Source organism: Neoarius graeffei, chromosome 10 (assembly GCF_027579695.1).
Source record: "Neoarius graeffei isolate fNeoGra1 chromosome 10, fNeoGra1.pri, whole genome shotgun sequence".
Lineage (NCBI taxonomy): Eukaryota > Metazoa > Chordata > Actinopteri > Siluriformes > Ariidae > Neoarius > Neoarius graeffei.
The window spans coordinates 19048838-19076705 of NC_083578.1; the positions used below are offsets into that span (position 1 = coordinate 19048838).

At 41.7% G+C, this 27868-nt stretch overlaps 1 protein-coding gene across 1 annotated transcript in view; it reads right to left on the reverse strand.

The window, feature by feature from the left end:
• Positions 1–27868, reverse strand: part of zgc:162200 (uncharacterized protein LOC558638 homolog) — a 47755-nt gene that overhangs the window by 12665 nt on the left and 7222 nt on the right. The window contains exons 2-7 of the mRNA XM_060931456.1: positions 24491–24765; positions 16802–17014; positions 13312–13464; positions 9744–10208; positions 7978–8829; positions 4206–4379 (exon numbers count right to left, since the gene is read on the reverse strand). Coding sequence (XP_060787439.1) covers positions 4206–4379; positions 7978–8829; positions 9744–10208; positions 13312–13464; positions 16802–17014; positions 24491–24709 — 2076 coding nt within the window. The 5' untranslated portion in view covers positions 24710–24765. The remainder of the gene's footprint in view (positions 1–4205; positions 4380–7977; positions 8830–9743; positions 10209–13311; positions 13465–16801; positions 17015–24490; positions 24766–27868) is intronic.

Consider the following 27868-nt stretch of genomic DNA (forward strand, 5'->3'; position numbering starts at 1 on the left):
GGTCACCATTTTAGAGTGCGTTTTGTCAAAAAATCTCTCAGAATGCTCCCACATCCTCGTACTGGGGTGAGACATCGGAGCGCAGGTCTTGCCACCGCACCTTCAAACATTTTCTAGGGGAAACACTGATTTATGTCCCAATATCTTGACCACATTTTAGGATGAAAAATCATTAGATGTGTTATTTTATATTGAAAAATTAGCTGTCTTGGAGAGGACATTGACACAATTACATACTAATTTGATCAAAATAGTCTGAAAACTTACTGGCATTCAACATTAAAACTTAACTATCGCTACATTCACACTGCAAGGCTTAATGCTCAATTCCGATTTTTTTGTGAGGTCGTTCACATCAACAAATATATGCGACTTGTATGTGATCCTCAGTATGAACGAAAAGCGACCTAAAAGTGTTCCGCATGCGCATTGCAGGATACGACGACGTCACACGCAGTGAGCATGGCCAGTGTTTACGGAAGTAAAACCGCCCGGTTGCGGTATGACCCATCCAATCTAGCTTGAATAGCTGTATCCCCCCAAATGGAAATCAGCTCCCTAACCTCTGCGTCCTTCCATTGAGAAGATTCAGAACCTTCACAGCCCGAAGCGTCCCTCGCATTGATGTCATGCGCAGGGGCGCAGATACGTTTTTTGAACTGGGGGGGGGGGGGGGGGGGGGGAGACACAAAGCTGCCAGCAAACCAACCCCAACCCTGATATGCCTGTCAAACTTGTTGTGGGTTACCATAGCAACCAAGCTCGAGCTCGCAACCTGTGCAGTCTGCGCAGCTCAACCAACCGGATATCAGTCTTTGTTTTATGTGAATTGTTGCAACTATGTATACACTGCCGTGCACCTCAATAAACCGAATGGTAATTAGTCTTTTGATTTTTCCGTGAGGTTTGCCTTATGCAAAGAAAGACAGCATAGACATTTTTTCCTCCCTATAAGTGGGGGGGACCGAGCGAGGTGAATTTAAATCTGGGTCGGACGAGTCCCACCCTCTATCTGCGCCCGTGGTCATGCGCCATGTTGTTGTAACTTTTTTTGAGAGACCCGCCGCCTACTTCAGCGCAGAATAGTGACGTTTGTGGCTTGTTGATGACGTGCAAGTCGGATGAATGCGACCTGGCGGTTCAGACTGAAGTCGCATATGAAAAGAGCGGATAGGAATCGGAATTAGGACCACACATCCAAACGGCCTGGGTCGGATTTGAAAAAAATCGGATCTGTGTCGTTCATATTGTCAATAAAAGATTGGATACAGGTCACATATGGGCGAAAAGATCGGATTTGAGTCACTTCAGCCTGCAGTGTGAACGTAGCCCATGTTTCCAATGATATGGAACCAAATATTTGTTTTATGGTATAAAGAATGTTTTAAGTGCATCCCTTTTGGAGCTACCTGTGGTCAAAAAAACAAAAAAACAAAAAAAAAAACAAAAGGCACTTTCTAAATGACACGAGTATACATTTACCAAAAATAACGTTATCACCACATTTTTTTTTGCATGGTAAATAGAGCCATCACAGGGCTACAATAAACAACCAAGTTTATTTAGTCAAGCCTTTTGATATTGAAGATAATAAAGTGTTAAATGTGATTTTTAGCTTGCGTACCCTGATTGTAAAACAACCCTTAACAGGCTTGAGAAACTAAGCAATTCGTGTAGGACAAACATGGAAAAAGAACAGTCTCTCTCCTGAATAAATCAGGAAATTAGCCAATTAACCTGAAAGGATTTGCGCAGGTGAACCCTTAGGCGGTGTTCAAAATTACTCGTTCACTACTCTCTACTAACCATCTAGGGAATCCTACATAGTGAGCTCATCGGTAAAACGAACACACTGACACTACTCGGCCACGCCGTTATTTATGCCATTACTGTCGCACAATTAAAACATGCCAGATCAGTCAGCTAGTGGGTTTTCAAAATAAATACATTCATGCATTTTTGAGATACATACGAGTGCATTTCCCACATTAATAAATACAAAGTACTTTGTGTCTGCTGCATCTTTCAGTTCTTTTAAAGGAACAGTCCACCGTACTTCCATAATGAAATATGCTCTTATCTGAATTGAGACGAGCTGCTCCGTACCTCTCCGAGCTTTGCGCGACCTCCCAGTCAGTCAGACGCGCTGTCACTCCTGTTAGCAATGTAGCTAGGCTCAGCATGGCCAATGGTATTTTTTGGGGCTGTAGTTAGATGCGACCAAACTCTTCCGCGTTTTTCCTGTTTACATAGGTTTATATGACCAGTGATATGAAACAAGTTCAGTTACACAAATTGAAACGTGGCGATTTTCTATGCTATGGAAAGTCCGCACTATAATGACAGGCGTACTAACACCTTCTGCGTGCTTCGGCAGCGCATTGATGCGGAGCGCAGATATCAATGCGCTGCCGAAGCACGCAGAAGGTGTTAGTACGCCTGTCATTATAGTGCGGACTTTCCATAGCATAGAAAATCGCCACGTTTCAATTTGTGTAACTGAACTTGTTTCATATCACTGGTCATATAAACCTATGTAAACAGGAAAAACGCGGAAGAGTTTGGTCGCATCTAACTACAGCCCCAAAAAATACCATTGGCCATACTGAGCCTAGCTACATTGCTAACAGGAGTGACAGCGCGTCTGACTGGGAGGTCGCGCAAAGCTCGGAGAGGTACGGAGCAGCTCGTCTCAATTCAGATAAGAGCATATTTCATTATGGAAATACAGTGGACTGTTCCTTTAAATGCAGGCTCAATACTTTCTTCTTTGCAGCTGCCTTTTATTAAACCAAATGAGGCTTTTGATCGATTCCTCACTCTGCACTGTAACTTCTTGTATTTTATCGGTCTTAGTCCATCACATCCTACTTTTTTTTTTAATTGTACTTGAATGTTTATAACGCGTTTCTTCTTCCGTCCATTCACCCCAACACACTTTCCTTTCAGCACAACCACAGTACATGATGGTATAGATTGCTTGGTTAGTGACCATCGGATGTACACTCCTTTCCACAGTGCACTGTGGGATATTCTGAGTCCACTATATAGGGTGCAATTCTCACTATATTGTCAGACAGCACTACAAAATGAACTCATTGTATATAGTGAGTGATTCCAGACACAGGGTTAATATTGTTAAGACACTGAGTGCGTTTACATGCACAGAGAAAATCGAATTTCTGCCGTTGCTCGACTGAAATCGAAGTTCTAAATGCCATGGAAACACCTTAGCTAGGTTGAAATTGAACCGAACTTGATTTCTCGTTAATCGAGCTACACGACCTAGATTATGCGATTGTAGCCGAGCTACTTAGTGCATGTAAACCCTATCGAGCTACGTAGTCGAGCTACTTACTTCAGCACTGCCCCTTCCAGAAGTGACGAGACCACAAGTGGGAAACACAACAGCCTCGGTCGGCATGACACGTCACCTTAGCCGCCACTTTATTAGGAACACTTGTGTCCGGGCATGTACGCACCCATTTCCAATTAGTTGGTCAGTTATTAGCATGTTAGCAGGCTAACAGTTAATATGTTCACCATTACAGATCAACTTCAACTTAGTGGCCATTTTATTAGGAACACTTCTGCTCGTACATACAAACTTCTTGTGAACACGGAACTGATAACTTTGTTTATACTCTTGAACAGTGTTGCCAGATTGGGCGGTTTCCTGCTCAATTGGGCCTTTTCAAGTGCATTTTGGCAGGTTTTGAACGTATTTTGGGCTGGAAAACGTCAGCAATATCTGGCAACACTGCTCTTGCTTCTTCATGACGACAACCAGAAGTGTACCAACACGATGGGGCGTGTAGCGCCACCTGTGGCTCGGGTGCACAATGTACCTCACACAATAGCTCGATTTCCTTGTGTGCATGTAGGATTGGATTTCTCTGGCACCCCTGCTGGGACCCTTTGCTCGATTACCGACAGCAGCTCGATTTGGATGTGCATGTAAACGTACTGACTGTCAAAGCCCCACCCCTTCCCCCATATCATGCTCTTAACTGAACTCACGGACACCCTCACTTTCTGACAACCAAACCAAGTGTCATCTTTATCTGCCCACTGAAAGACATGGCGGATTAATCCCACAATTCACTTTAAACATATCGACTTCTGAATCCTGCATTAAATGTAAACACGTGTTCCTGTATTTAAGAGTTAAAAAGTTTATTGGAAGCCAGTCACCCTCTGTGTACCTGTTTGTTTGCCTTTAGGACAGTCCTGAGTGTGGCGATCTGCTCTCTCTTAGTGCTTAGAAGAGACTTGAGCTTCAGCACCTCCTCAAGCAGAGCTTCCCGGTCAGATTCGGTGCTGCCCCCTAATGCAGAGGAGGGTAAAGCACCACGCTGCCTGCACAGGTCAACAGCCACCTGAAAAACAAAAGATTTTCTTCTGTCCAACAACCACCACCACAAGTTTGCAAATGCTTACAAAACTTTTTTTTTTTTTTAAATTAGGACTACATCTCACAGCCTGTTCCTGATCATTCAAAGCACTTAAATTGGTCATTAACTGCAATTCACATTGTCCCAAACAACCTTTTAAGGGAGCTTCAAAAGGTCAAAAACAGTTTAATGCAAACGACGCAAAACTGCATTAACAAGTGCTGCCAGGCAAAACAAACCTCACCTGGTAGCACTTGAGGAATATGAAGGAAGAGATTGCAAAAAAACTGTTTTGACCTCGTGTGAACATACTTCACCAATAAAACATGGAACCTGCTGCTGCTGCTCTCAGCCTATCAGAACACACTGTACTGCTTGATTGTTACACTCTTACAGCATGAGGACATGGTGGCTACTGCCTCTATGAGGTAGTAGCCACAAAAACGTTGACTGGATGACCGCCAAAATTTGAGGTTCTATTTGAGACCAATTCCCATCCATCTTGAAAGTTTCATGAAGATTGGTCCAGCTGTTTTCCCGCAAAAAAAAAAAAAATCCTTAACAAACCTGACCGAAAACATCTCTCCCCCGGTGGACTCCATCCCAGGCGAGGTAATAAAGGAGCAATCAGCATTTTCAAAACCAGCACTTGTTGGTTCCAAAAACGTAGTGCAAACATACTTGCATTTATCCTTAGCCTCGTTACAACATGTCAGACTGTGTAGTGTCCCATGGACTGTTAGTGTCCAACAGTTGAGAGCTCAGAATTGTGCACCGTGAGGAAAAAGGAAGTCATGTAATACATTCCTCTTCCTTACTCAAAACACAATGATGTATTAAGAGCCAGAAACCACTTTATTGCGGTCCTACACTCACCTAGATACTGGTCTCCATCCCAGGCCGCTGATAAAAAAATATTCTCTTCACATGGTCTTAGATCATTGATACTTTAAGCAGAGAAATGCGTTCATATTAAGCATTCATTGTAGCAACTGCCTTGAGGCTGACCCGCCATGCAACTTGCTTACGTTACATGACCGATAACAAGGATGGTTTCACGATTCGTACTACCATTTTCTCCCCCCCACCAAAAAAAAAAACAAACAAAAAAAAACCTAGTACATTTGTTTTTGTGCCCATGTACAGTTCAGGGAAGAAACCACTTTTTGGCTGCTGATGGAGATATCTGTTTGGCATGCTTGAAACCAGTACAGGCTTTTCTGATTGCTACTTCTTTTTGCTAGTTAAATCCTTGAGCTTCATCTTCGCTTGCACATCTGCTCTCTGCTTAATTAAGATTGACAAGTAATGACTCTTCTGGTGTCGGTCTGGGAGGGATACCCCCCAGGAAAGTTTTGAAAAATAAGGCCTTACAAACCACTTTTCCTGTAAACTGAGCTGTAGTAGCTTTAAAAAAAAAACAAAAAACAAAAAAAAAACCTTTATATATTTACATGAAAATAATGTTTCAAATCAATGGGAGTATTGTTTGAATTAAAAAAAAAATCTACATTCAAGGGTATGGTTATAATTCATGATCAACAAACAAACTAAATTCACATTAAACTTGCGTTCTATTAATTATCAAAATGTTCATATATTAAATTTCTTAGGGTGACTGACTTTTTCTCCCCATGTCCTCATTAGTTGCATATGATTTCTTCAAAAAGTTTTCAAAACTGTCAGCATTAATTCAGATTTACTGACTATCATATACATGTTCAATGTATTAAATCAAACGAATGCCAAGTTTATGGGATAACGTCTATGTACTAGGGCTGTAACGATATGCGTATCGAAATCGCGATATGCAGAGCCACGATCCGCATCGCGATACAAAAAGGCAGAATCGCGGTACACCCTTTCAAACTTCTCCTCAGCCCAAAAACAGAGGCGCTTCCAAACTTCAATTTATGAATACTTTACTTTTTATTTAAATTACATTTTAAACTTACTTAAATTACTTTTTTTTTTTTTTTATATCTATTAGTAAAGTTGTTTTTTCGCCGACCTGCAACAATCTTTTGCGAGTCACGCAACGTCCACACTCGCCACTGGCAGAGCATTCATTTCTTTTAAGCGGTCGCCATTCTGGTTGCGACGCGGGGAGCGAATCTGTAAACAAGCAGCTCATTGGCTGGCTAGGTGTGCCACAAGCCAATCACAATCACTTGACCGGAAAGGCATGCAGTGTTGCCAGATTGGGCAGGTTTAGGTGCTTTTTGGCTGGTTTTGAACATATTTTGGGGTGGAAAACGTTAGCAATATCTGGCAACACTGAAGGCATGTCTGCTTGGGCGGAAGCCTTCTGTGGCAGTTACATTTTGACATGCGAGCAATGTTTCACCATAAAAATTCCGTAATTTCCATCTGTTTTCTGCGATCACAGAAAATCATTGGCCCTATGAGAGTGAGACAGTGAGAGAGCCACCCCCCAAAAAAAAAATCTTAACGGATTTACACGATTTGGAAAAATGACGACTTTCAGAACCGAAAAAAACAGAGCTTCCGGCTCAACAGTATTATTTTGAGAAATAAAACAATCTTTGGATATACATTTGTTCATTTTTGCATACATATTACTCCTTCTCCACAGTGGTCTGAATTATTTGTTATTAAATAGTTAATGTAAGTAAGTAAATGTTAATAAGTCAAATTTACTACTTTAAAAAAACATTAAAAAAAAACCATCGTGGGCGTATCGAATCGTGGGTCAAAAATCGCAATACGAATCGAATCGTGAGTTGGGTGTATCGTTACAGCTCTACCATGTACACTATACAATTATAGTTCACAGTCACTTCTCATTTTCATTTGTTCATTTCGACGACTTCTTCAGCTTTTTGGCCAAAGACAAAAGCTTGTCAGTCCTCTTTTGTAAGAACTATTATGATTGGCTATCATGCTCTCGCCATCGATGTTTTGGCCAATTACATTGTAGAGAACACATTCTACCATGAGACTTAGCAAGACTAAAGATGGCGAAAATGTAAACATGTAACATTGTCGTAGGAATGAATTACGCTTGAGTATCACAAAGGAACATACCCCAACCCCCCTCAATAAATGGAAAAAAAAAAAAAATCTCAACGGATTTGGCATAATATAAAAAGGTCGATTTTTACTCAGAAAAAGCGGAAATCCACCGAAAAGCGGAAAACTTTCATCCCTGCATTCTGAATAAGTGTTGTCACTGAATTTTGGGTAAAAATTATACTTTTTGCCTGCAGCTTCAAATACAAGGGATGTTCCAAATTCACAAAACCTGCGTGTGCAGTAAAAGAGATGTATAAACTTGTTCAGTCAATTATCAATTGTGAAGGAATTTATCTGTGTGATCAGTCCTGGTTACGGAGAGGAGTATTTGGCCCTAGTTGATCTAACATGAACTAGGCTTATGAGATTGTGCATAATATACCATCATCTTATCATGCACTTTAACCACAACTGACTGAATCACTCGTGGCTTTGGACGGGTGTAGGCTGCAGTGGTACAGACTCCGAGAGGAGGCGGCATGGCCAGAAATATGCAATGGTGTGTTGCGAACAAGCTACCTTCATTACATACTCGTGTCATGTTTACCTGGAGGTGTTTAATCTGGCAGCGAATAACAGCCACCAGGTTGCGCACATTAGTAGGGTCCCTGAAGTCCAGTGTTGGAGAGCTGGGGCCACTTCCAGAGTTTGTAGAAGCATCTCCATTTGCTGTTGTGATATCCAACTCTATGCCATGCGCTCCCTTCCCCAACGTCTCGCCTGACCGTCTCTGCTTCCGGAACGATCCGTGGTGGTGCCGTCTCCCGCCTCGGGCTCCGTCGCGATAGTAATCCAGTGTGACACGGCGTGGTGTGAGGTTGTTGCACATGCAAACATGGTGGTAGAGGTTGGCTAGCTCTTCAGAGAAAGCCAGCAGCTCCTCCTGTGTGGCGCTCAGGTGGCATTCGGAGTCCGTGGCGACACGGCGTGTGGCTCCGATCTCGAGCTCCAGCTGCCCGATACGCTCCTGGTCATGGCGGCTTGCAGCAATGCACTGGCGGATCTTGTCAGCCAGTTCCTGTGCCTCGGCCCTCCAGCGCTCCTTCTCCTGTAGGTGGCGCTCTTCCAGGGCCCGGCAGCGCTCGCCTGCTTCCTTCAGCTCGTCACGCAGCTGCATGAGCTCAGCATTGGCTGCACGCATGCGCTTCTCAAGCACCTCCGCACTCTTGGCGTCCAGCTCCAGATCATCATCATTCTCTGGCTCAGCATTTCCATTCTGCTCCTGGGATTTTGTCCCAGACTGGGGGACGGAAGTAGCAGAGCATACCTGCAGGACCTCCAAACGCTGAGAGAGCTGCTCCACCTTCACTTTGTGTTCATCTAGAGCCACTTTAGACTGGGCCAGTGCCTCCTGGAGGTCCTGGACCGAACTGGCTAAAGCCGCCTTCTCCCTCTCCACCTGCAGTGAGAAAACCACATCATGTTGTGACATGATTTTTTTTTTTTTAAATTAAATTCCACAATTTAAGGAAACCTTTACTTCTCTTTTACCACATTCATTAAAAAAAAAAAAAAAAAAAGGCACTGAAAGTTTACCAAATTGAGCTGAGCACAATTTACATATTCCTTGTTTGAAGTGTTAAAACTTCAGGCACCTCTATGCCATTCTCTGTTGTCTCAAGGTTACTGAAAATGACACGTAAAGAAATTAATTCTATATAGAAGAAACTGATTCAGTTTGCACTTGTGCACAAGTAGAGCTGCATACAAGCTGTCGAGAGGGCTGCATAATATTAACCAAAACGTACCCCCCCCCCCCCCCAATAAATAAATAAATAAATAAATAAATGAGAACTATTCCGAGTTAGTTTCTCTCCTTTCTTCTCATCTAGCCATTAAAAGGAGCAGATGGCTAGAAGCCATTTCAAAACACTATCAAGGCCTGTTAAGAGTTTTCTGTGTACAAGATTCTGAACAGGATGTGGTTGGAAAACAGGAAGCAAATTTTAAGCTTCAAGTCACGATAGGCAATGGGCTTAAACAGCTGAAGACTTAAAAAAAAAAAAAAAAACCACTCCTTGCTTGATTTAAGAAACGTGAGCTTTGGTTTGAGTCAGCAGATGCCCTTATACAAACAGCTACATTTAAAAAAAAAAAAAAAAAAAAGAATTTGCACAAGTAATACATTTTTGCCACATTGCTTTTCTCCATTTATGACACAATATAAGCATTTTAAAATATGCTGTGTAGAAATGCCACTTTTTAAAACAATGTACGGGCATATCCACACCCCCAAACATGTCTCCTGGCAGCCAAGGACCTAAGGAAAGTGAGTCAATATCCTTCCTTGTGAAATGTTAGTGCGTGGCCCACCTGCAGCAGCTGCTGTTTGAGCTTCTGAGTGTCAGACAGATGGAGCTCGCTAAGCAGGTCAGCCACCAGCCCGGGAGCCTGAGGCCGAAGAAACAAATCACTGCCTCTGGGAGTAGAGCAGCGCTGCTTCTCGCTCCCCTTCGAGTGGTTGTAGCCACTGTCCTGCTCTTCTTCCTCTTTATCTCCCTGCTCCTTCTCCTCTGCAGCTCTATCTCCATCCAGGCTGTCATCCAACTGCAGGTCCAGGTGCACCATGGAGTCAAACTGGTTGAGCGCGTTAACAGCAGTTAGCTCCCGTTTTAAACTGTTCTTCTGCTCGCGCTCATCCTTTAGGGCCTCAAGGGATTCGTCCAGCTGCCTCTCGGCAATTTCACGCAGCCGGCCAGCCTCCTCCAGCTGTGCTCGCAGGAGCTCCTGTTCCTCTTCCTTCTGAGAGAGCTCCACCTTCAGAGCCTCAAACTCCACCTGAGAGCAAAGGAGGAGAAAAATAAACTCCGTGTATGCTTGCTTGATTGAGTGGATAAAATAATTTAAAAAAAAAAAGTCACTGATTAATCTCAGTCTCGGCTGCTCTGCCCATGGGCTCTCTTGCACCCTTTTCTAGCCATGTCCTTAAACCTGCACTCTGACTTCTAGGAAAGTCAGACTTTACAAAACATACGCAAGACTACGCATGAACTAGGACGAGGCCAGGGTCCTTGTACAAAATTCAGCATATTTGCAAATCTACTCTAGCACAATGTGTTTCATAATGTCCTGTGTCCTGAAATTATCACAGCTTTGGCTTTATCAAACTCCCTGTTCAAGTTTCAAATTTCTAACCATTTTCAGTGAGATCTGACATTTTTCCTGGTCATTCCCCCCCCCCAAAAAAAAAACCCACACACACACCACTGCAGACTAATACACTTTCATCAGCTTACACGGGCAAAAAAGACAGGAGGATAGGGCTTTGAACCCCTGCACACAGTAGTGGCATATTTACCTACCTAAAACCAGTTAGTCGGTCAGGATTAAATCATCCTCATTTAGAATCCGAGCTTTAAGTTTAACAAATAACTCCATCTAAAAGTAAAGACCTCTCTGTACCACACAGTTTCCAGTCTGACTGTTCATCAAATGAACAGGTGGCACGGTGGTGTAGTGGTCAGCACTGTCACCTCACAGCAAGAAGGTTCTGTGTTCGAGTCCAGTGGCCAACAGGGGCCTTTCTGTATGGTGTTTGCATGTTCTCCCCGTGTTTGCGTTTCCTCCAGGTACTCCGGTTCCCCCCCCCCACGGTCAACATGGGGCAGCCTTGTGCTGAAGTGCCCTTGAGCAAGGTACCCAACCCCCAACTGCTCCCCAGGTGCTGTAGCATAGCTCAGGGATGAGAGTGCATGTTGAGAAAAAAATCTGAAAAGTAGCAGGGGGGCAGCCCGCAGGTCCCCAGTGGGGTCCAGGGGCAACGTCTCGGTGAGGGACCAGGGGGCGAAGCTGATGGATTTTGGCGATTTAAACACCCAAAACCCATTAATTTTAGCAATGAAATATGTATTTTTCTCGAAGTTGATATCCCAATTCAACATGCCATTAACTGAAACTTTTGTATCATGACAAGTGTTCTTTCTTAAATGTCATATCCCACCTTGTTTGACTTTTTCAGCATGTTCAGTGCAACCTTTTAGGTTTTGGAACAATAGACCCATAAATCAGGGATGAGAATGAAAAATATTTTAAAAATCTGAAAAAACCAGGGCGGGGCCCATGGGGCTAATGATTTTTGGCTTTTTTTTTTTTTAAACCCCAAAACCATTAATTTTATCAGCAAAAAGTTGCAATGTATTTGGAAATAAATTCCCCTTCTTGGTGGACTACCAGGTGAAAATGATTAATATGGTACAAGAGACTTTTTAATCAATTCACATTTAATGATTTCAAAAAGTCAACGCACCTTTTAATATAAACGAGCTCTACAGTATTATATTTCTGCATTTTAGCTACGTCTTTGAATACTCTAATCCTTTAAAATGAAGTGCAAACCAGAAAAAAGTTCTATCATATAATTCTCTTAAGCTTTCTTCTGATGTTATCATGGTAGCAGGAGCTCTTGCATATTAAGCAGGCAACATTCAACATCACTTATCACTTCCCTTTCAACTGTTGTGTGTACTAACTAGGTTTTATCTGGACAGGATGTTGTGTAATGTAATACAGATACCATATGGTCAATTTGAAGATCGAGATGGTGATTTTGAATTAAAAGAACAGGCATGTACAATGGGCATTACATATTGGAAAAATTTTTTTTAAATCAAAAACTAAGTTCATCTCGGCCTAAAAAATTTGGGCAGACGCTCCCGCGCAGCACATGCTAGCAATTCCGTCCCCCTATGAAATGAGCAATAAGTAGGAGAGTTATACATGCTATCATACTTAAAATTTCATCAGAAATATAGATATGATACTATGATTCTCCCCAACATGCTACATTAGATAAGCTCCATTTATAAAAAGATACACACTTGTACATGACATGTAATTTATATTTTTTTTTGAGGCGCGCGCGCTCTCTGCCATGCTGGTCCTGTAGGCTGCACTGACTCAACTGAAAACTCCGGTCCTTGAGAAAAGAGATAAAAGCCCGCCCACACTGAAAGCTGATTGGCTTATTTTGCTGAGTAACCCAATCAAGATGCTCTTTGTCTGGCATGCGCTACATGAACAGGCACACAGGCAGTGTTGCCAGATTGGGTGGTTTTAAGTGCATTTTGGCAGGTTTTGAACATATTTTGGGCTGGAAAACGTCAGCAGTATCTGGCAACACTGCACACAGTCTCCCTTGCGCACGCACATTCTAAGATGCGTGATGCAGACCTTAATGTTGCGCGTGCACGCTCTTGCTCACTTCTATCAATATGCAGGAGACTCCCGGAACTTCCGGGAGACTTGGGATGCCTGCATTATAAGGTGACCACAGATCGTTAATCATAACCCCCCCCCAAAAAAAAATCTCAATGGATTTACATCGATCTCAAAAACGATTATTTTGGTCTGAAAAAGTCGGAAATCCGCCAATTGGCGGAAAATTCTCATCCCTGATAGCTGCCCACTGCTCTGGGCATGTGTGCTCTTGCTTCAGATGGGTTAAATTTCACTGTGCGCTCAAGTGTACATGTGACAAAGGCTTCTACTCTAACCAGCTTGACAGTGTCTTTGGGAGACGTTGCTGTGTGAGCCAGAGTAAAAAAGAAAAATCCTTTCCGTTACAGTCAAACTAAGCAGAGGGCTATTGTCAAGAAAGAGCCGACAACACAGCTCCTACAATAGGAGCAGTTGTGTTACACTTATTATAGCGAGGACCACACACACACACACACACACACACACACACACACACACAAGACACCTCTCACCAACCCCCCTCAACAAAGGCTGATTTCATGCAGTAAAGATTAAGAGACAACTTGTGGCACTGCCCACAGTTACACAGCAACTTCCCAGCTTCAAGTCTCTCGAGCATCACGCATTAAGCAACAGCTGCATATCAAAAGGAAGTGCTGAAACACTCAGCCCACATCACACACACCTGGTTCTCCTTGAGCACAGAGACTTGTTTCTGCAAGGAGATGTTCTCTTCCTCCAATTCACTGTTGTCCTGAAGCTGCTGCAGTTCGCGAACTTTAAATTCCTTCAACTCCTCTCTGACACGAGCCTTCTCAGCCTCCAAACCATCGCACTCCTACAGTGAGTGAGAGAAACAAAACAAAAAATGTTAACATGCAATACATGTGCACCATTATATAAATCATTAGGCAAACTGAATTACTGATTTTTATTTTTTTTTAAATACAGCCCAAGAGAGACAGGAGTTAAACCGATAGGAACAATAGCAGATAACAGGGAGGGTAAAAGTGCTACTGAAGGGCAAATTGACCCCTAATGACTAATTTTTTTAATATTATATAAAAGCATTTTGACCAAAATGAGAGTTTGCTTACTGACTCCAGCCCAGAGAAGATGGTGAAGTTTCTGGATATTGTTATATATGGTTTTAACTTGGATTTGTGAATGTAGCGACGAACTGTGTTCACAGACGAGGTTTTCCAAAGTGTTCCTGAGCCCATACAGTGATTTCTACTACAGACCTTACCTGAGGACCCAAAGATCACAGACATCCAATGTTGGTTTTCAGCCTCATCCCTTGCATACAGAGATTTCTCCAGATTCTCTGAATCTTTCAATGATATCATGTACCACAGATGTGATCCCTAAACGCTTTCCAATTTTACACTGAGAAACTTGATTCTTAAAATTACTGCATCATTTTCCTGCACAGTCTTTCAGAGCTCCTCCCCATCTTTACTTTTGAGAGACTCCACCCCTCCGCGATGCTCTTTATACCCAATCATGTTACTGACCTGTTGCCAACTTAAAAAAAAAAAAAAAAGCTACACAACTTTTCCAGTCTTTTGTTGCTCCATCCCAACTTTGAAGCATGTTGCTGGCACCAAATTAAAAATGAGCATATTCCAAAAAACAATATGATCTCATTTTCACATTTAATATATACATTTGTACTACTTTCAATGAAATATAGGGTTTCAATGATTTGCAAATGACTGCATTGTTTTTATTCCTGTTTTACACAGCATCCCAACTTTTTAAACCAGGCTGTCTGCAAAGATTGCACTAGGCCAGTTAAATTGAAGTTAAACACAGTGTCTAAAGCGTAGGTCGCGTTAACCGACAATTGTCCGTCACTGACGGATTTTTTTTTTTTAGCTATGACGGAAAAATCTGAAGGCCGTCGGTCATTTTGACGGATGTTTACCGTTACCATTACCAATAACAATAATAGCCTAATAATAATAAAACAATGAAACACACAATTGAAATGATTGGCAAGTTGTGGCAGAGTTTTCTTACATACAGTATACATAGTCTTCACTGCCGTCGCTTTCAATCTGAGCCGACGTTGCGGCAGTCTTGATGTTCAGTGCATAGGCTACTCATCTATACATTGTAGCCACTGCGCAAGGCTGTTCCCCCCCCATCGCGCTCCTGACCGCGCTCTGACTTTTCTAACCACTAGCACAGTGAGCTGTATTAATGTTTCCCTTCTCTGCAGAAGACACGTCATTTTTGCTATTTAAAAAAAAAAAAAAAGATGCATTGGGTTGTGTCGTTTCCCTGCCTGTACAATAGCACTCATTTAGGCTAGTTGTTTTCTTGTTTTTAAAATGAAACAAAATGTCGATTTATTGTATTCTTCCCCAGCAAGCTTAGGAACATCACTGCTCGAATATCTGCTAAACTATCATTTTAATGAGAGCACGGGTAGACTAACTAACATTTAAACATAACTTCGTTTTATTTAAGACCTTCCGTGTCAGCCCACTACGGGTCACCGCGGGGTGCAGCTGCACCACTGGTGCAGAAAGACTGCATGCTGCAGGATTTCCTCCCTATGAAGAGAGTACTAGCAGGGTCAGGAAATCCAACTTTCAGAGGCTCTTGCCGGCTTCTGATCACTTCCCTGGGAGAAATGTTTCCTGACTTCAGAACTTTGGCTGAAGTGGCGCTGGTTATTCCAGTCTCGCAGCAGAGCGCGGGTTCAGCCTTCAGAACAAAATTAAAACGTCAACGAGAAGTCGTCTGTCCGAGGCAAAGACGCAAAATTTAATGACAATTGCCTCGGCAGCAGTCTCCATTGACGACTTTATGCACAAGCGAGCTCCCAATTTAAATCCATGAGGGCCAGAAGGAAGGTTTGAGCTCACGCAAACAGGTCAAATTAGATTGACACTTAAACCGTTGTAGTGGACTGTTCATATTTTAACTGCAATTGTCTTGCTACGTTGTAAAATAACATTGTTCATATGCCCGTTAAGGCACAACAGCCGCAATGTTTTTAGCGGAGGGAAAATGGGTTCACAAGTGACCGAACGTCAGAATCTCTCTTTTTGCATCATAAATACATAAATAAATGATTAAATAATACAAGCTTGTTCTGTGAATTAATTTTTAAATGAAAAGAGTCCATGAAAACACAAAAGTTATTAAATATGTAGCATTTATAGCCTATATATATATATTGTCATTTAAAAGTTAAAATAAAATGACATAATAATGGACAATGACGGAATTTTTACGACCCTGTCCGTCAAAATGACGGACAATGAAAAAGTCTAACGCAACCACTGGTCTAAAGATGACTAGATCCTTGTTAGCCAAGTGTGATTTCCTCACAACGTATAGCTACGCGTCATACTGAAATTCACACAAGCCTCAATTCAGTTTATAAATCGGCCATTAGCTGTCAAAATGGCTACTCTTCTCCTGCGTCATCACATGATCAAAACAGAAGATTTTCTTCTTGTCATGTTTGATGAGAAAATTGCCAATGTTATATATTACATAAAATTAAAAGCAAGTGTCAAATATTGCCCTTTTGCTCTTCACATTTGGGAAGAACCTGACCTTATAATGTAAATGCTTCACTTGTGTTTGGCACACATGTGAAAAAGAAACGTGTCAGTAGTTTTGAGACCTAAATATATATATTTTTTAAAATTATTTCACCATATGGGGGATTCCCCCCCACACACACGCGTCACGGACCTTATTCTCTTCACCAGAGGTTTAAGCAGTGGATATGTTCTATCATATTAGAACTAACACCATCTGTGCAAAGAAACACTGTTCTCTTAACACTGTCCAGTCAGCTGTGAGCGACCTTGATCTCTTATTCCAGCAGAAACTGAAACCGAGCCTGGGTTTGAATTACAATACCTGTAAGAGACGCACCTATGATCAGATCTTATTCCCTAGCTCACTGTGTACTGTCTTCGTCATATCCACAGAGGCACTTTAACAAGCACCTCTGCTCTTAAAGCTGACCGAATGAGCCGAGGCTGCTGCTACCATTCCATTGTCATGGAAGAAACATGAATATAAGCACTGAAGATCTCATTTTAAAAGAAAAAAAAAAAATTTTGGTGAAGCAAACATGACCTTTGGGGAAAAATTACCAAGTTTAAAAAAATTAAATAAATTAAAAAATGCATACGTGGTACCTTCTTCAGCTGAGTGGAGAGCACACCCAACCTTTCGTTTTCAGCCATGCTATTGGCCAGCGCCATTCGGGCCTGCTTCAGCTCTGCCTGCAGCTCCTCCATCCGTGTTGCCATGGCAGCCTCCTTACTGGCTGTCTCCTGTAGCAGATTCTCCTCTCGACACTGCCCATCTGCTGTTGCACGCTTATGGTTGCTCACAGAGTCAGCCAGCGCCTGCACACATACACACCAGTATATTGCGAGTCCCTGTACATTTATAAGCATGAATAATTGACTGCCTTCTCTGCAGTGGTCAAATTGTGCCACTAACAGAAACCAGAAATTAAAGTGTACATGACCACCAAAGAAAACAAACCATTCATTCTGACTCGCTGAAGCGAGAGGAGTCTCCCTGAAACCCCTGTGACTTCACATTCTCAACCCGCTGACAAATGAGGCAGTGCAGTCTCAGGACCACATGATCCAACAACGAGGTCCCTTTTGCACTCAACACTGACACATTTACACCACAACACCATGTGATGAATTACTCCAGACTGAATTGGGTCAGAATAGGGCAGACATTATAAACTCCGTCCCATTCTTTTCCGAATGTGCAAGACAAGCCTAGGGAGGGAAATGTGGCAAAAACAAGTTAAGAGTGGCGCCTTTAGAATAAATGGCTCAGACACCGAGAATGAGAGAAAAGGAGAAAGCTCAGCTGATCGGATGCCTCGTCTTATTGGTGTAATGTTCCAAGCCATTTAACACAGGCATGCTGCCTTTCTACCATGTCCCACTGCACTGTGAGCATTTACAGGCACATTTGATTTCAAGCTCGAGTGATCACCACTGACAATCTACCCGTTCTCCAACTGATGCAATTCAGTCATTTAACTTTAAACACTACTATAACCAGGGCAGCATGGTGGTGTAGTGGTTAGCGCTGTCACCTCACAGCAAGAAGGTCCAGGTTCGAGCCCCGTGGCCGGCGAGGGCCTTTGTGTGGAGTTTGCATGTTCTCCCCGTGGGTTTTCTCTGGGTGCTCCGTTTTCCCCCCACAGTCCAAAGACATGCAGGTTAGGTTAACTGGTGACTAAATTGACCGTAGGTGTGAATGGTTGTGTCTCTATGCGTCAGCCCTGTGATGACCTGGCGACTTGTCCAGGTTGTACCCTGCCTTTCGCCCGTAGTCAGCTGGGATAGGCTCCAGCTTGCCTGCGACCCTGTAGAACAGGATAAAGTGGCTAGAGATAATGAGATGAGACACTACTATAACCAGGAATAGTGACTGAGGGGTGGAGGAGACACGATCCACGACATGTCCATAAACTTGTATGTTTAGGTCACTTTACTTTTATTTCCAATTACATGACCACCAAGAAATTAACCATATGCAAAATTCATTCTGATTCAATGCGTTTCATGTCAAGTCTTAAACTTCAGATGAATTGTGAGAGGACATGTAAGGAATTGATCATCAGCTGTGATGTTATTGGAAAATAAAAACAGTGGTGATGTGATGCAGCCTGATGTGTTGGAGTTACTGTTATCACCCTGAACATGCGTTTCCTATAACAATGTCCCAAAGTGTTTGGTACAAGAGAAATAAATGGTTTTTATTAACTCAAGTCATTCTATACTTTAACCCACATTTAATGTTTGCATAAAAAAAGTTAAAAAAAAAAAAACGAAACACACACACACACACACACACACACCACTTACACCATAGTAGCTACAGACAGTCATTCCCTCACCTGTCTTGCTTTCACATCCTCTTTCTTGAAGTTAACGAGACCAAAAAAAAACCAAACAAACCCACACACGATAGCACATCACGTTACCAAGGAACAGCAAAAATATCTGAAGACTCCGAGACTTAAAGTTACAGCTTCACCTTTGCTACAAAGCTCAGACAAGAGAGACTACTTCTGAAAACGCAAAATAAAGTCTCTTCACTAGAAAATATACACTACACACCATGTATGCATCTGTTCACGGAGTAATCCACCATACAAGTCATGGTGTAAATTGTTTCTATAAAAACCATTATGCATTTGAACAAGCACATTAATATAAACCTGTGATTTGGCTTGCAGCCAGATTGGAGAATTCAACAGTACTGTGGTACAAATATCACTAAACAATAGGGGTGCAACGATTCACCGATGCATCGCGATACTTTCGCCACGATACGTATCGCCGGCCAAAACGAATCATGATACACGACAATACTAACTCATTTTCCGCATGTAGAGACTATATTATACTCAAAACAATTATAGTTGGGCGTGATCGTCGAAATGACACGAAAGGTGGGTATTTATTTGGAAACATTTGGGAAATTGACATATGCCGCTCTCGTCATTTCGAACACAGTAACAATTAAGTCCTGCAATCAATTTATCATACACCGTACTCGCACACAGACTGGCCATCGGGAGTAGCGGGAGTTTTCCCGGTGGACCGGTGGTTCAGTGTGGGCCGGCGGAGGGAAAAAAAAAAAGTTGCGCGCTGGCCTTTAATATGATAAGCAATGTTAACAGTTTCTTAAAGAAAAAAAAATGTTAACAATGATTGATTAAAGCACCATTTGCACAATGGTGCAAATGGTGCTTTAATCAACTAGTCTGTTTTAGTCCAACTAAGTCAGTTGGTCAGTCCAATCTCTGCATATGTACAGTGGATTATTCCACACACTGCATGTAATGTGCATGCATTGCTGATATATTGGTATTTAGTAAGAACTGTAAGCATGGTAAGAAGTCACCCTTTTATGTAAACAGATGAAGGATGTGTTATCTGTTTATATCGGCTGGTCGCTCATCATTTCTCATACACTAATGTCTGCATAAATGTATGGTGTTATTGTTGATTCATATTAAAAATGTCATTTTTGACATTTTCACACCAGTTTGTCGTGTATCATTGTGTATCGCGATACGTACCGTATCGTGACCCTAATATCGTGATACGTATCGTATCGTGGCCTAATGTATCGTTGCAGCCTTACTAAACAAACACCTTTAGGCATGTACTACAATGCCACTGTTGAGTCACTTAAAGGAGAACTGAAGTCATTTTTAAACTTGCTTTATTTCTTAATTAACGTGTTATTCAATTACGTTTTCGGTTTTAGTAACCTTATATCATGACTCGTATCGGCAACTAATATACTTATCGGCCTATTCGGTTTAACCATGTTGAATTTAGTTCGTTTGGTCGACGGCGTGCGTCGCTTATCCGCACAATGTTCACGAGACTTCAAAACGTGAAGCGTCAGCCAGGTGTCAGTGCCACCATTTTGAAAACTGGTTTTCCAAACAAAATACTGCACAAAAAACACAAGTTTAAATGATGACTACTGCCTACTTTTTTCCCCCAAACTTTCCTGATTGCTATCAAAACAAACAAAACTTGCAGCTTGATTACATCAGCATTCGAAAAGAGGGTGCGCGCGTCTTTACAACATTGGCAGATGTTGGTCACTTTGATTTCCGCTGCACGTTTTACTTCTGTCCGACGATGTCTCGCACAGGTCTCAACGAATCTCGTTTACGGCCATTGCTTGGACACGTGGACTGATATTACATGGCATATTCCAAACTCATAACTTGCTACAGCAGTGACAAAATAGCTATCAAAAATTCATTCCTATATTTAATAAAATGAGAAATAGAATTTTGATATAAAAAGATTGCCTGCAGTTCTCCCTTAAATTGCGGTCAGAATTCCACAGGAAATATATTTCATATTTATTTCACAGCACTCTCTATGAGGGAGGTGATGGAATGATTAGAAACATCTGGTACTCGCCCAACCCTACGAATTCCAGCTCGGCTAATTTTAGGGAGGTTATGAAATCAATGCAACAAATGGTTCTTGGACATCTTAAGTGTTGCTAGAATATCAGACAGATCGAGAATTCATTAGAATGTCAAGCAGGCTGTAACACTGGAGAATGACAAGAGCAATTAGAAATTCAACTTGTGCATGAAACTGAGAACAGGATGAGCAAGCACGTTTGCAACAGTCCTGTAATGCAGTTTAATAAACAAAACGGGACACAATGTGATCCATGTTCATCTGCAGAATAATAAATCACAGGAAAGGCCGCCTAGGACACTTCTTCCTCTGACAAACACCCAATTCAGCCTTTAGACAGTGAGACAGCAAGTCATTTTTGATTTGTGTAAATTGAGCTGGTTATATAACAAAATGCCAGGCATTTTAACGAGAGACATGAGGATAGACCAGATCCTGACACCATGCACTGGCCAGGAACTTTAAATGTTATAAAACTGTGATAAAATCTGCACGATGGGAGATGTGATTTAGAGCAGATTTTTTTTTTAAACCAATATCCATCACATATACATACATTTAAACCCCCCCACACACACACACAGAGTGGTGCTCCCAAGGAGTCTCATCTCATCTCATTATCTCTAGCCGCTTTATCCTTCTACAGGGTCGCAGGCAAGCTGGAGCCTATCCCAGCTGACTACGGGCGAAAGGCGGGGTACACCCTGGACAAGTCGCCAGGTCATCACAGGGCTGACACATAGACACAGACAACCATTCACACTCACATTCACACCTACGGTCAATTTAGAGTCACCAGTTAACCTAACCTGCATGTCTTTGGACTGTGGGGGAAACCGGAGCACCCGGAGGAAACCCACGCGGACACGGGGAGAACATGCAAACTCCACACAGAAAGGCCCTCGCCGGCCCCGGGGCTCGAACCCAGGACCTTCTTGCTGTGAGGCGACAGCGCTAACCACTACACCACCGTGCCGCCGCTCCCAAGGAGTGTATGAGCAAAATATTTGCAAGGGCACAAAATCAACCCGAATAGAATTATATTATAACCTACGAACCATCAAACTGTGCAGTGGATGTGTCAGTAAATTGCTGCATTGTCTTGCGACAGTGATCCCAATATCGAGAGACGCATTGCAGTTATGAATACATAGTTATTTCCTTCTTTGACACCACACACCATGTGCCAGAAACACCACCACGACATTCATTATGGTGAGACTCTGCTGGGTGCCTGGTGGACGGCAGTGTACCAGCGCCTTCACTTTCTCATTACTGTAGCATTATGATCAAATATTAGACAAGAACTAATTGAGCCACGGTAGTTTTAGATTCTCTAAAATTAAAGATATTCATAACTGCTAGTGAATTATACAATAAGTGTTTACATGGAGTGTGCAGAGTAAGAAATTCAGGTTTATTATTAAAAAAAAAAAACCTACTGGAAAACTCCAACCAAATGCACCATGCAGCTCAAATCCTAGGAGCTCAATCTTGATGTCAAACAGTTGTCTGATTACAACCATCAATTGTCCAACAAACTAGTAGACTAAAACCTGTTTTAACCAGTTCGACGTGAAACTTGTGAATTTTCTATAAAAAGTGTTCATAATTAAACCCACATTACTTTTTAAAAAACAATTTAAAACAAGCAGTGGCTAAAAATCCATCTCTCTTATGTAAATAAAAGATATATGTTTCATTGTCTGGTGGTCAAATGTTCAAGAGATACATTGTCTTGCACTGACAGTCAGGTACTCTGTGGTGACACACAGACATTGTAAGGTTGCAAAAGCCATCAAAAATCAGGTCAAAATAATCATATTCGCTTAAAGCAGATACACAGAACCTTTATTTTTAAATACATTTCTGAGTGGATAGTATCCCCATCATATATATTAGTTAAAAATCAACCGCAAAGTTGGCATTCGAGCTGCCCCACTGAGCCAGCCAGCCCTGAGTGCATGATGTCACAGTGGTAACCGGTTTTAAGGCCGACGACTTTTACAGCTATAGACCAAAAAGTCATAAATAATTTATGGTGAAAAATACTGTTACCGACTTGCTTAACTAAGACCGATTTGACTTCATTGGTTGTGGGTTGACTCATTAAAACAAGATAGGTGTTATAACTTATGCAGCATACATGTACATGCATTTTCACTGAAAACGTAAAAGGCTAATTAAATAATCAGATGAACTGAGAATCACATTCTGAAGCAAATTAAATACTTATACCGGTAACTTAAACACACAGTACAAGTTACATGTATTAATCTAAATGCAGGTAAACAAACATTTGTTTTGTATCCAAATGAGCCGGAGCTTACCCGTCTATGTTCTCGCTTTTTGAAGGCCGATCTTGTGGCCCATTGTTTCAAAAACAATCTGACTTTCAGTTGTTCGTTCAGTTCTCCATTCATCCGCTTCTTCCATGCAAGGGAGAGATGGCAGCAAGATCCAGAGGAGAAAATCAGACAGCTGGTACACTCATTCTCCATACCGAGTACTCCACCATTACTGCTCAGCTCAGGCAATTACTAAAACCCGGGATGGGACATCACCGGTTTTAGCAACAACCGTGGGGAGGTCACTGCCCGAGCAATAATGTCACATCCCATTTCGTCCTAGGTTTTAGCAACAACTCTCGGCTCACGCTCCAGGAGAACTGGTGCAACTGAACTCCCTTTTCTTTTAAAAAAACAAACAAACAAACAAACAAACAAAAAAAAAAAACACTTTCCCTTTCATGCAGTTTTCTTTTCCTTTAATTGTTGGTACTGCACCCTCTTTCAATACAGGACCCGCCAGCAACACATCTACGTGGCATGGCGATTAATTAGCTCAAAATGGAGGATCGGAATTGCAGTCAGCTCTGTGTTTTAGTATAACGGAAATGGTGAGGAGACCGATAGACTTTCTGCTGTGATGTTATGGACATCAAGGTCATTCACCCAGACCGCTACCTACACGAAATCACTTTAACTGGAAAAATTCCTATTAGATTTATTGCTGGGCGGCACGGTGGTGTAGTGGTTAGCGCTGTCGCCTCACAGCAAGAAGGTCCGGGTTCGAGCCCTGTGGCCGGCGAGGGCCTTTCTGTGTGGAGTTTGCATGTTCTCCCCGTGTCCGCGTGGGTTTCCTCCGGGTGCTCCGGTTTCCCCCACAGTCCAAAGACATGCAGGTTAGGTTAACTGGTGACTAAATTGACCGTAGGTGTGAATGTGAGTGTGAATGGTTGTCTGTGTCTATGTGTCAGCCCTGTGATGACCTGGCGACTTGTCCAGGGTGTACCCCGCCTTTCGCCCGTAGTCAGCTGGGATAGGCTCCAGCTTGCCTGCGATCCTGTAGAACAGGATAAAGCGGCTAGAGATAATGAGATGAGATTTATTGCTAAATGCTTAATACTATTCCTGCGCCATCCTTGAGGTCTCAAGGCATTTATAAATGAAAGTGAGGCCATGGCTTTATATATGGTGTATATGCTTCAAGTATGGAGCTCTGCACCACACCCTTTGCTTGTGGGAAGCTTCACTATTATACTTCATTATAAGTAGTGCAATCAATATTACAGTATTAAGTACAAAACTGAAATTATGAAAAATTCAAGCTGTTTGCAATAGTAGTTGGTGATATAGATATAAAGCAATAAATAAAACAGAAATCAAGCACGAGTATGTGACCATGCTACTGTAAATAATCCTGACAATCTGTATAAATTCTGCCAGACTTGGCCACTGAACGAGTCCACCTGCTCCCTTTAGACCCGCACCCCCTCTGTAAAACCTCTCCTTCCAGCCACAAACGCCATCTGGTCAGACTCAGTTTTAAAGATCACTTTATTCCCCATCTCCCATGCCCTTTTAGGAGATGTGAACTGACCTCACGGAGCTGCTGCAACTCCAGTTTGAGGGCCTCATGCTCCTCCTCCAGCTGGCCGTGTTTGGTCTTGAGAGCGGCACTCTCCTCTAACACGGCCAGGCCATAGCGTGCTGCCTGCAGCTTCTCCTCGTTGGCCTCCTGGAGCTCGGCAGAGAGCCGCTCCACCTCTGCCTGGAGGCTCACGCCTCCTGTTGCCTCCATGTCCTCCTCCTCCAGCATCTACCTCCTTACACGGCACTCCGGGGCACGCCAGTCACGCCTGTCCCCTCATGGCCCTGCCATGCGACAAAGAAGGTTTACTGTAAGACTCGTCTGCATGTACAAGGCTCATGTAATCATCTCAAGGTCATTTATAAGTCTCTGTACACCAAAGGAACCTCAAGTTTAGTAAGAAGGCAAAAGATTTGACTATCAAGAGCATTTATTATTAAAAAAAAAAAAAAAAAACCCACACACTTTCCTTCCATCAGACTTGATCAGGGCTGTACAGAATGTTTGTTTTAAGCTGCTAGAGACAGTCACTTTCTTTCAGATGTTCATAATGTTGGACAGCCAAATTGACACTGTGCAAAAGTTTGTGGACACCTAAATATATATTTAAAAAAAATAAATGCAAAACAAAACATTTATCACCAATTAGCTTCACAGGAAACAATATTACTTGCATTTGATATTTAAGAGGAACATACTACTTTATTAGGGGTCGACCGATAATCGGCCTGGCCAATATATCGGGCCGATATTCTGCATTTTTAGGGTTATCGGTATCGGCCATAATTTCCACCGATATGCCGATAACATGCCTTTTTGCAGCCATTTCGTTCCTAACTCGACTGTCACTGCACGTCCTTTCCTGCACTCGCCTCTGAGTTCAAGAACATGGTCCCGCCCACCACAACATCTGATTTGTTTGGCACAAGAGATACAGCCAATCAACACGCATAGCTAACCGCTGTGAACTGTTTCAAGGCGGCCGTATGGGCACTCGGGCAGAAGCAGATCCCACTTCAAGGTAAGGACACGCTGCTTTTGCCGCAATAAGTCACAAACACACAAGTTGCAAAAGCACAACATTATATGTTTACATTCTTCATCTACTACTTGTTAAAATTGTCCATTTGCATCTGTGTAGCCAGGCAAACTTAGCTTACGGAAGGAAGCACTTGAATTAGCCTACAACCAACTCGTCTCGCTGAAACTACATGTAATGTTGTCCATAGTAAGCAGTCCCCAGCATAACGTAGGCTGCAGTCATTTTTAAATCCCCGTCTGGAAACGTTGTGAATGTGTCAGTAGTTCTACTCGAACAGTAGAATGACAGCCATACAGAGAGGTGGTCAAGGGGAGACGAAATAAAACGTAGTGTTTGTGTTCTGTAGGCTAGCGCAAGCCTACTGGCTATTTGTTATGGTGATGAGTAAACTTCATGACGTGACTCATGCTCAGAAAGCGCATTGCACTTGTATATGTTAGGTAACTTTATAAAGTGCTATTTGAACATTTAAACAAGCCAGGTGTGATATGGTGCTAGTAGGCTATGTAATACTGTAGGGAGTTTGTCAGGACGCTTGTTGTGGGCTCAGTAATTGTGTCGTGGATGCACACTTGCTTGGATAAACGGTAATGAACTACATCAATTAAACTCTTGACTTAAATGTTCTTATGCTACTTCACATTGTGCTGTAAATGTACTCCACTAGTATTTATAATTCTTGCGCAAGTGATTCTCCTCGCTAGCGCTTCTGATTCTGAAAGCGATATACTCTTAAAGGAGCAGCCGCTCCTTTTAACCAGAGCTTTTAACATGCAGAGCAACTGTGCTTCCTTCACTACAATATAATCCTAAATTGGGAATATTAGGCTTGGGCATTAAAAGCATTAGAATGTAGATGGTTACTTGTTGTTACATAATAGGGAGTTATCATCTACTTTATGTTTGATTTTACTTTTTTAAAAAATGCTGCAGGCAGCTCCCTACACTTGATTTGTTATTTAAAAACTACTTGAAGTTGGTAAGTCTTACTTAGTTCTTAGTGTAAAAGAACCCAGAGTGTATTTTCATTTATTTTCCACTGAAAATGGTGAGCTGTAATATAGTAGGGAGTGATTTTTTTTTTTTATTGGTGAAAATTTATTTTATTATTTTATTTCTCATTTTATTCTCACTAATGTTTGACTTTATTGTACAAATGCTGCTGGCATCTCCCTGCACAAAATTTCATGTTCAATTTTACAATTAAACATATACATTTCATGGATATGAAGGTCTGTGTCAGTGTGTGCTACGTTTAATTTCATGTGAATTATGTTTACATTTATCGGTTGCACATATCGGTTATCGGCATCCCAATTCCATAATAATCGGTATGGCCCTGAAAAAAACATATCGGTCGATCCCTATACTTTATAACAACCATTATTATTATTATTATTATTATTATTATTAGCAGCAACTACAATTAGACACCTTTTCAGATTTACCAATAAATTATTTTTGTACAAAAGGTGACTCAGTTACAACAGTTATTATTAGTTCATCAACCAGAAGACCCCCCCCCGCACTTTGACCTTGTTGTCTGATGAGACAGCTCGTTACCGGAGATGGAAAATTTTTAGTGTGATCAGCAATTTGAGGAAAACCCGTATGTTATCATCACAGGTAAGCATGGTGGAAAGATCACGGACATGTTTACTGATCAAATTTCTTGATCTTGTCAAAGCCCACTTCGTTTCTTATGCTTTCATTTGTCACCATTTTGTATCCAAACGCACGTTTGAGAAGTCACGCGAGGTGTCGATAATAGTGATCACTTTCACTGGTGTCCACAATCGACATGCTGTGGAATTAAGTGACATTTACAACTGTTATGTATTGATCTTCGTGTAACATTGAAGTACTTGTATATAACTTTTTAAAAAAAGTGCTGCGATTTATAATTTTTTTTCTCCTGATTCATAACAATAGAATGCTTATAGAGGATCTGGAATCCTACTGCAAGAAATAGAATTAGACCAGAATTAAAAATTCATAGCATTTATTTAAAAAAAAAAAAAAAAACCACACCCATGCTTGAAATATTCAGATTTTTCTGTTCAATTCAGATTTTTTTTTTTTGGCACAGTGTTGTAGATATCTACTACATATTATGGTATCAGTAGACATTTTATATTTTTAGATGCAAATTTAAAAAAAAACAAAAAAAAAAAAACCCCCACACCCGTTTGAAAATACTGAAGCTTTTCCAATCTGAATCCAATTGCAACAAATGAGATTTTTTGCAAGTAATTATATTGTTTGAAATAGAAGCCAAATAGAAAAACAAAAGTTTAAATAAAAACTGGTCTTGTTAACTTAATACCACATAATTTAATTTAAAA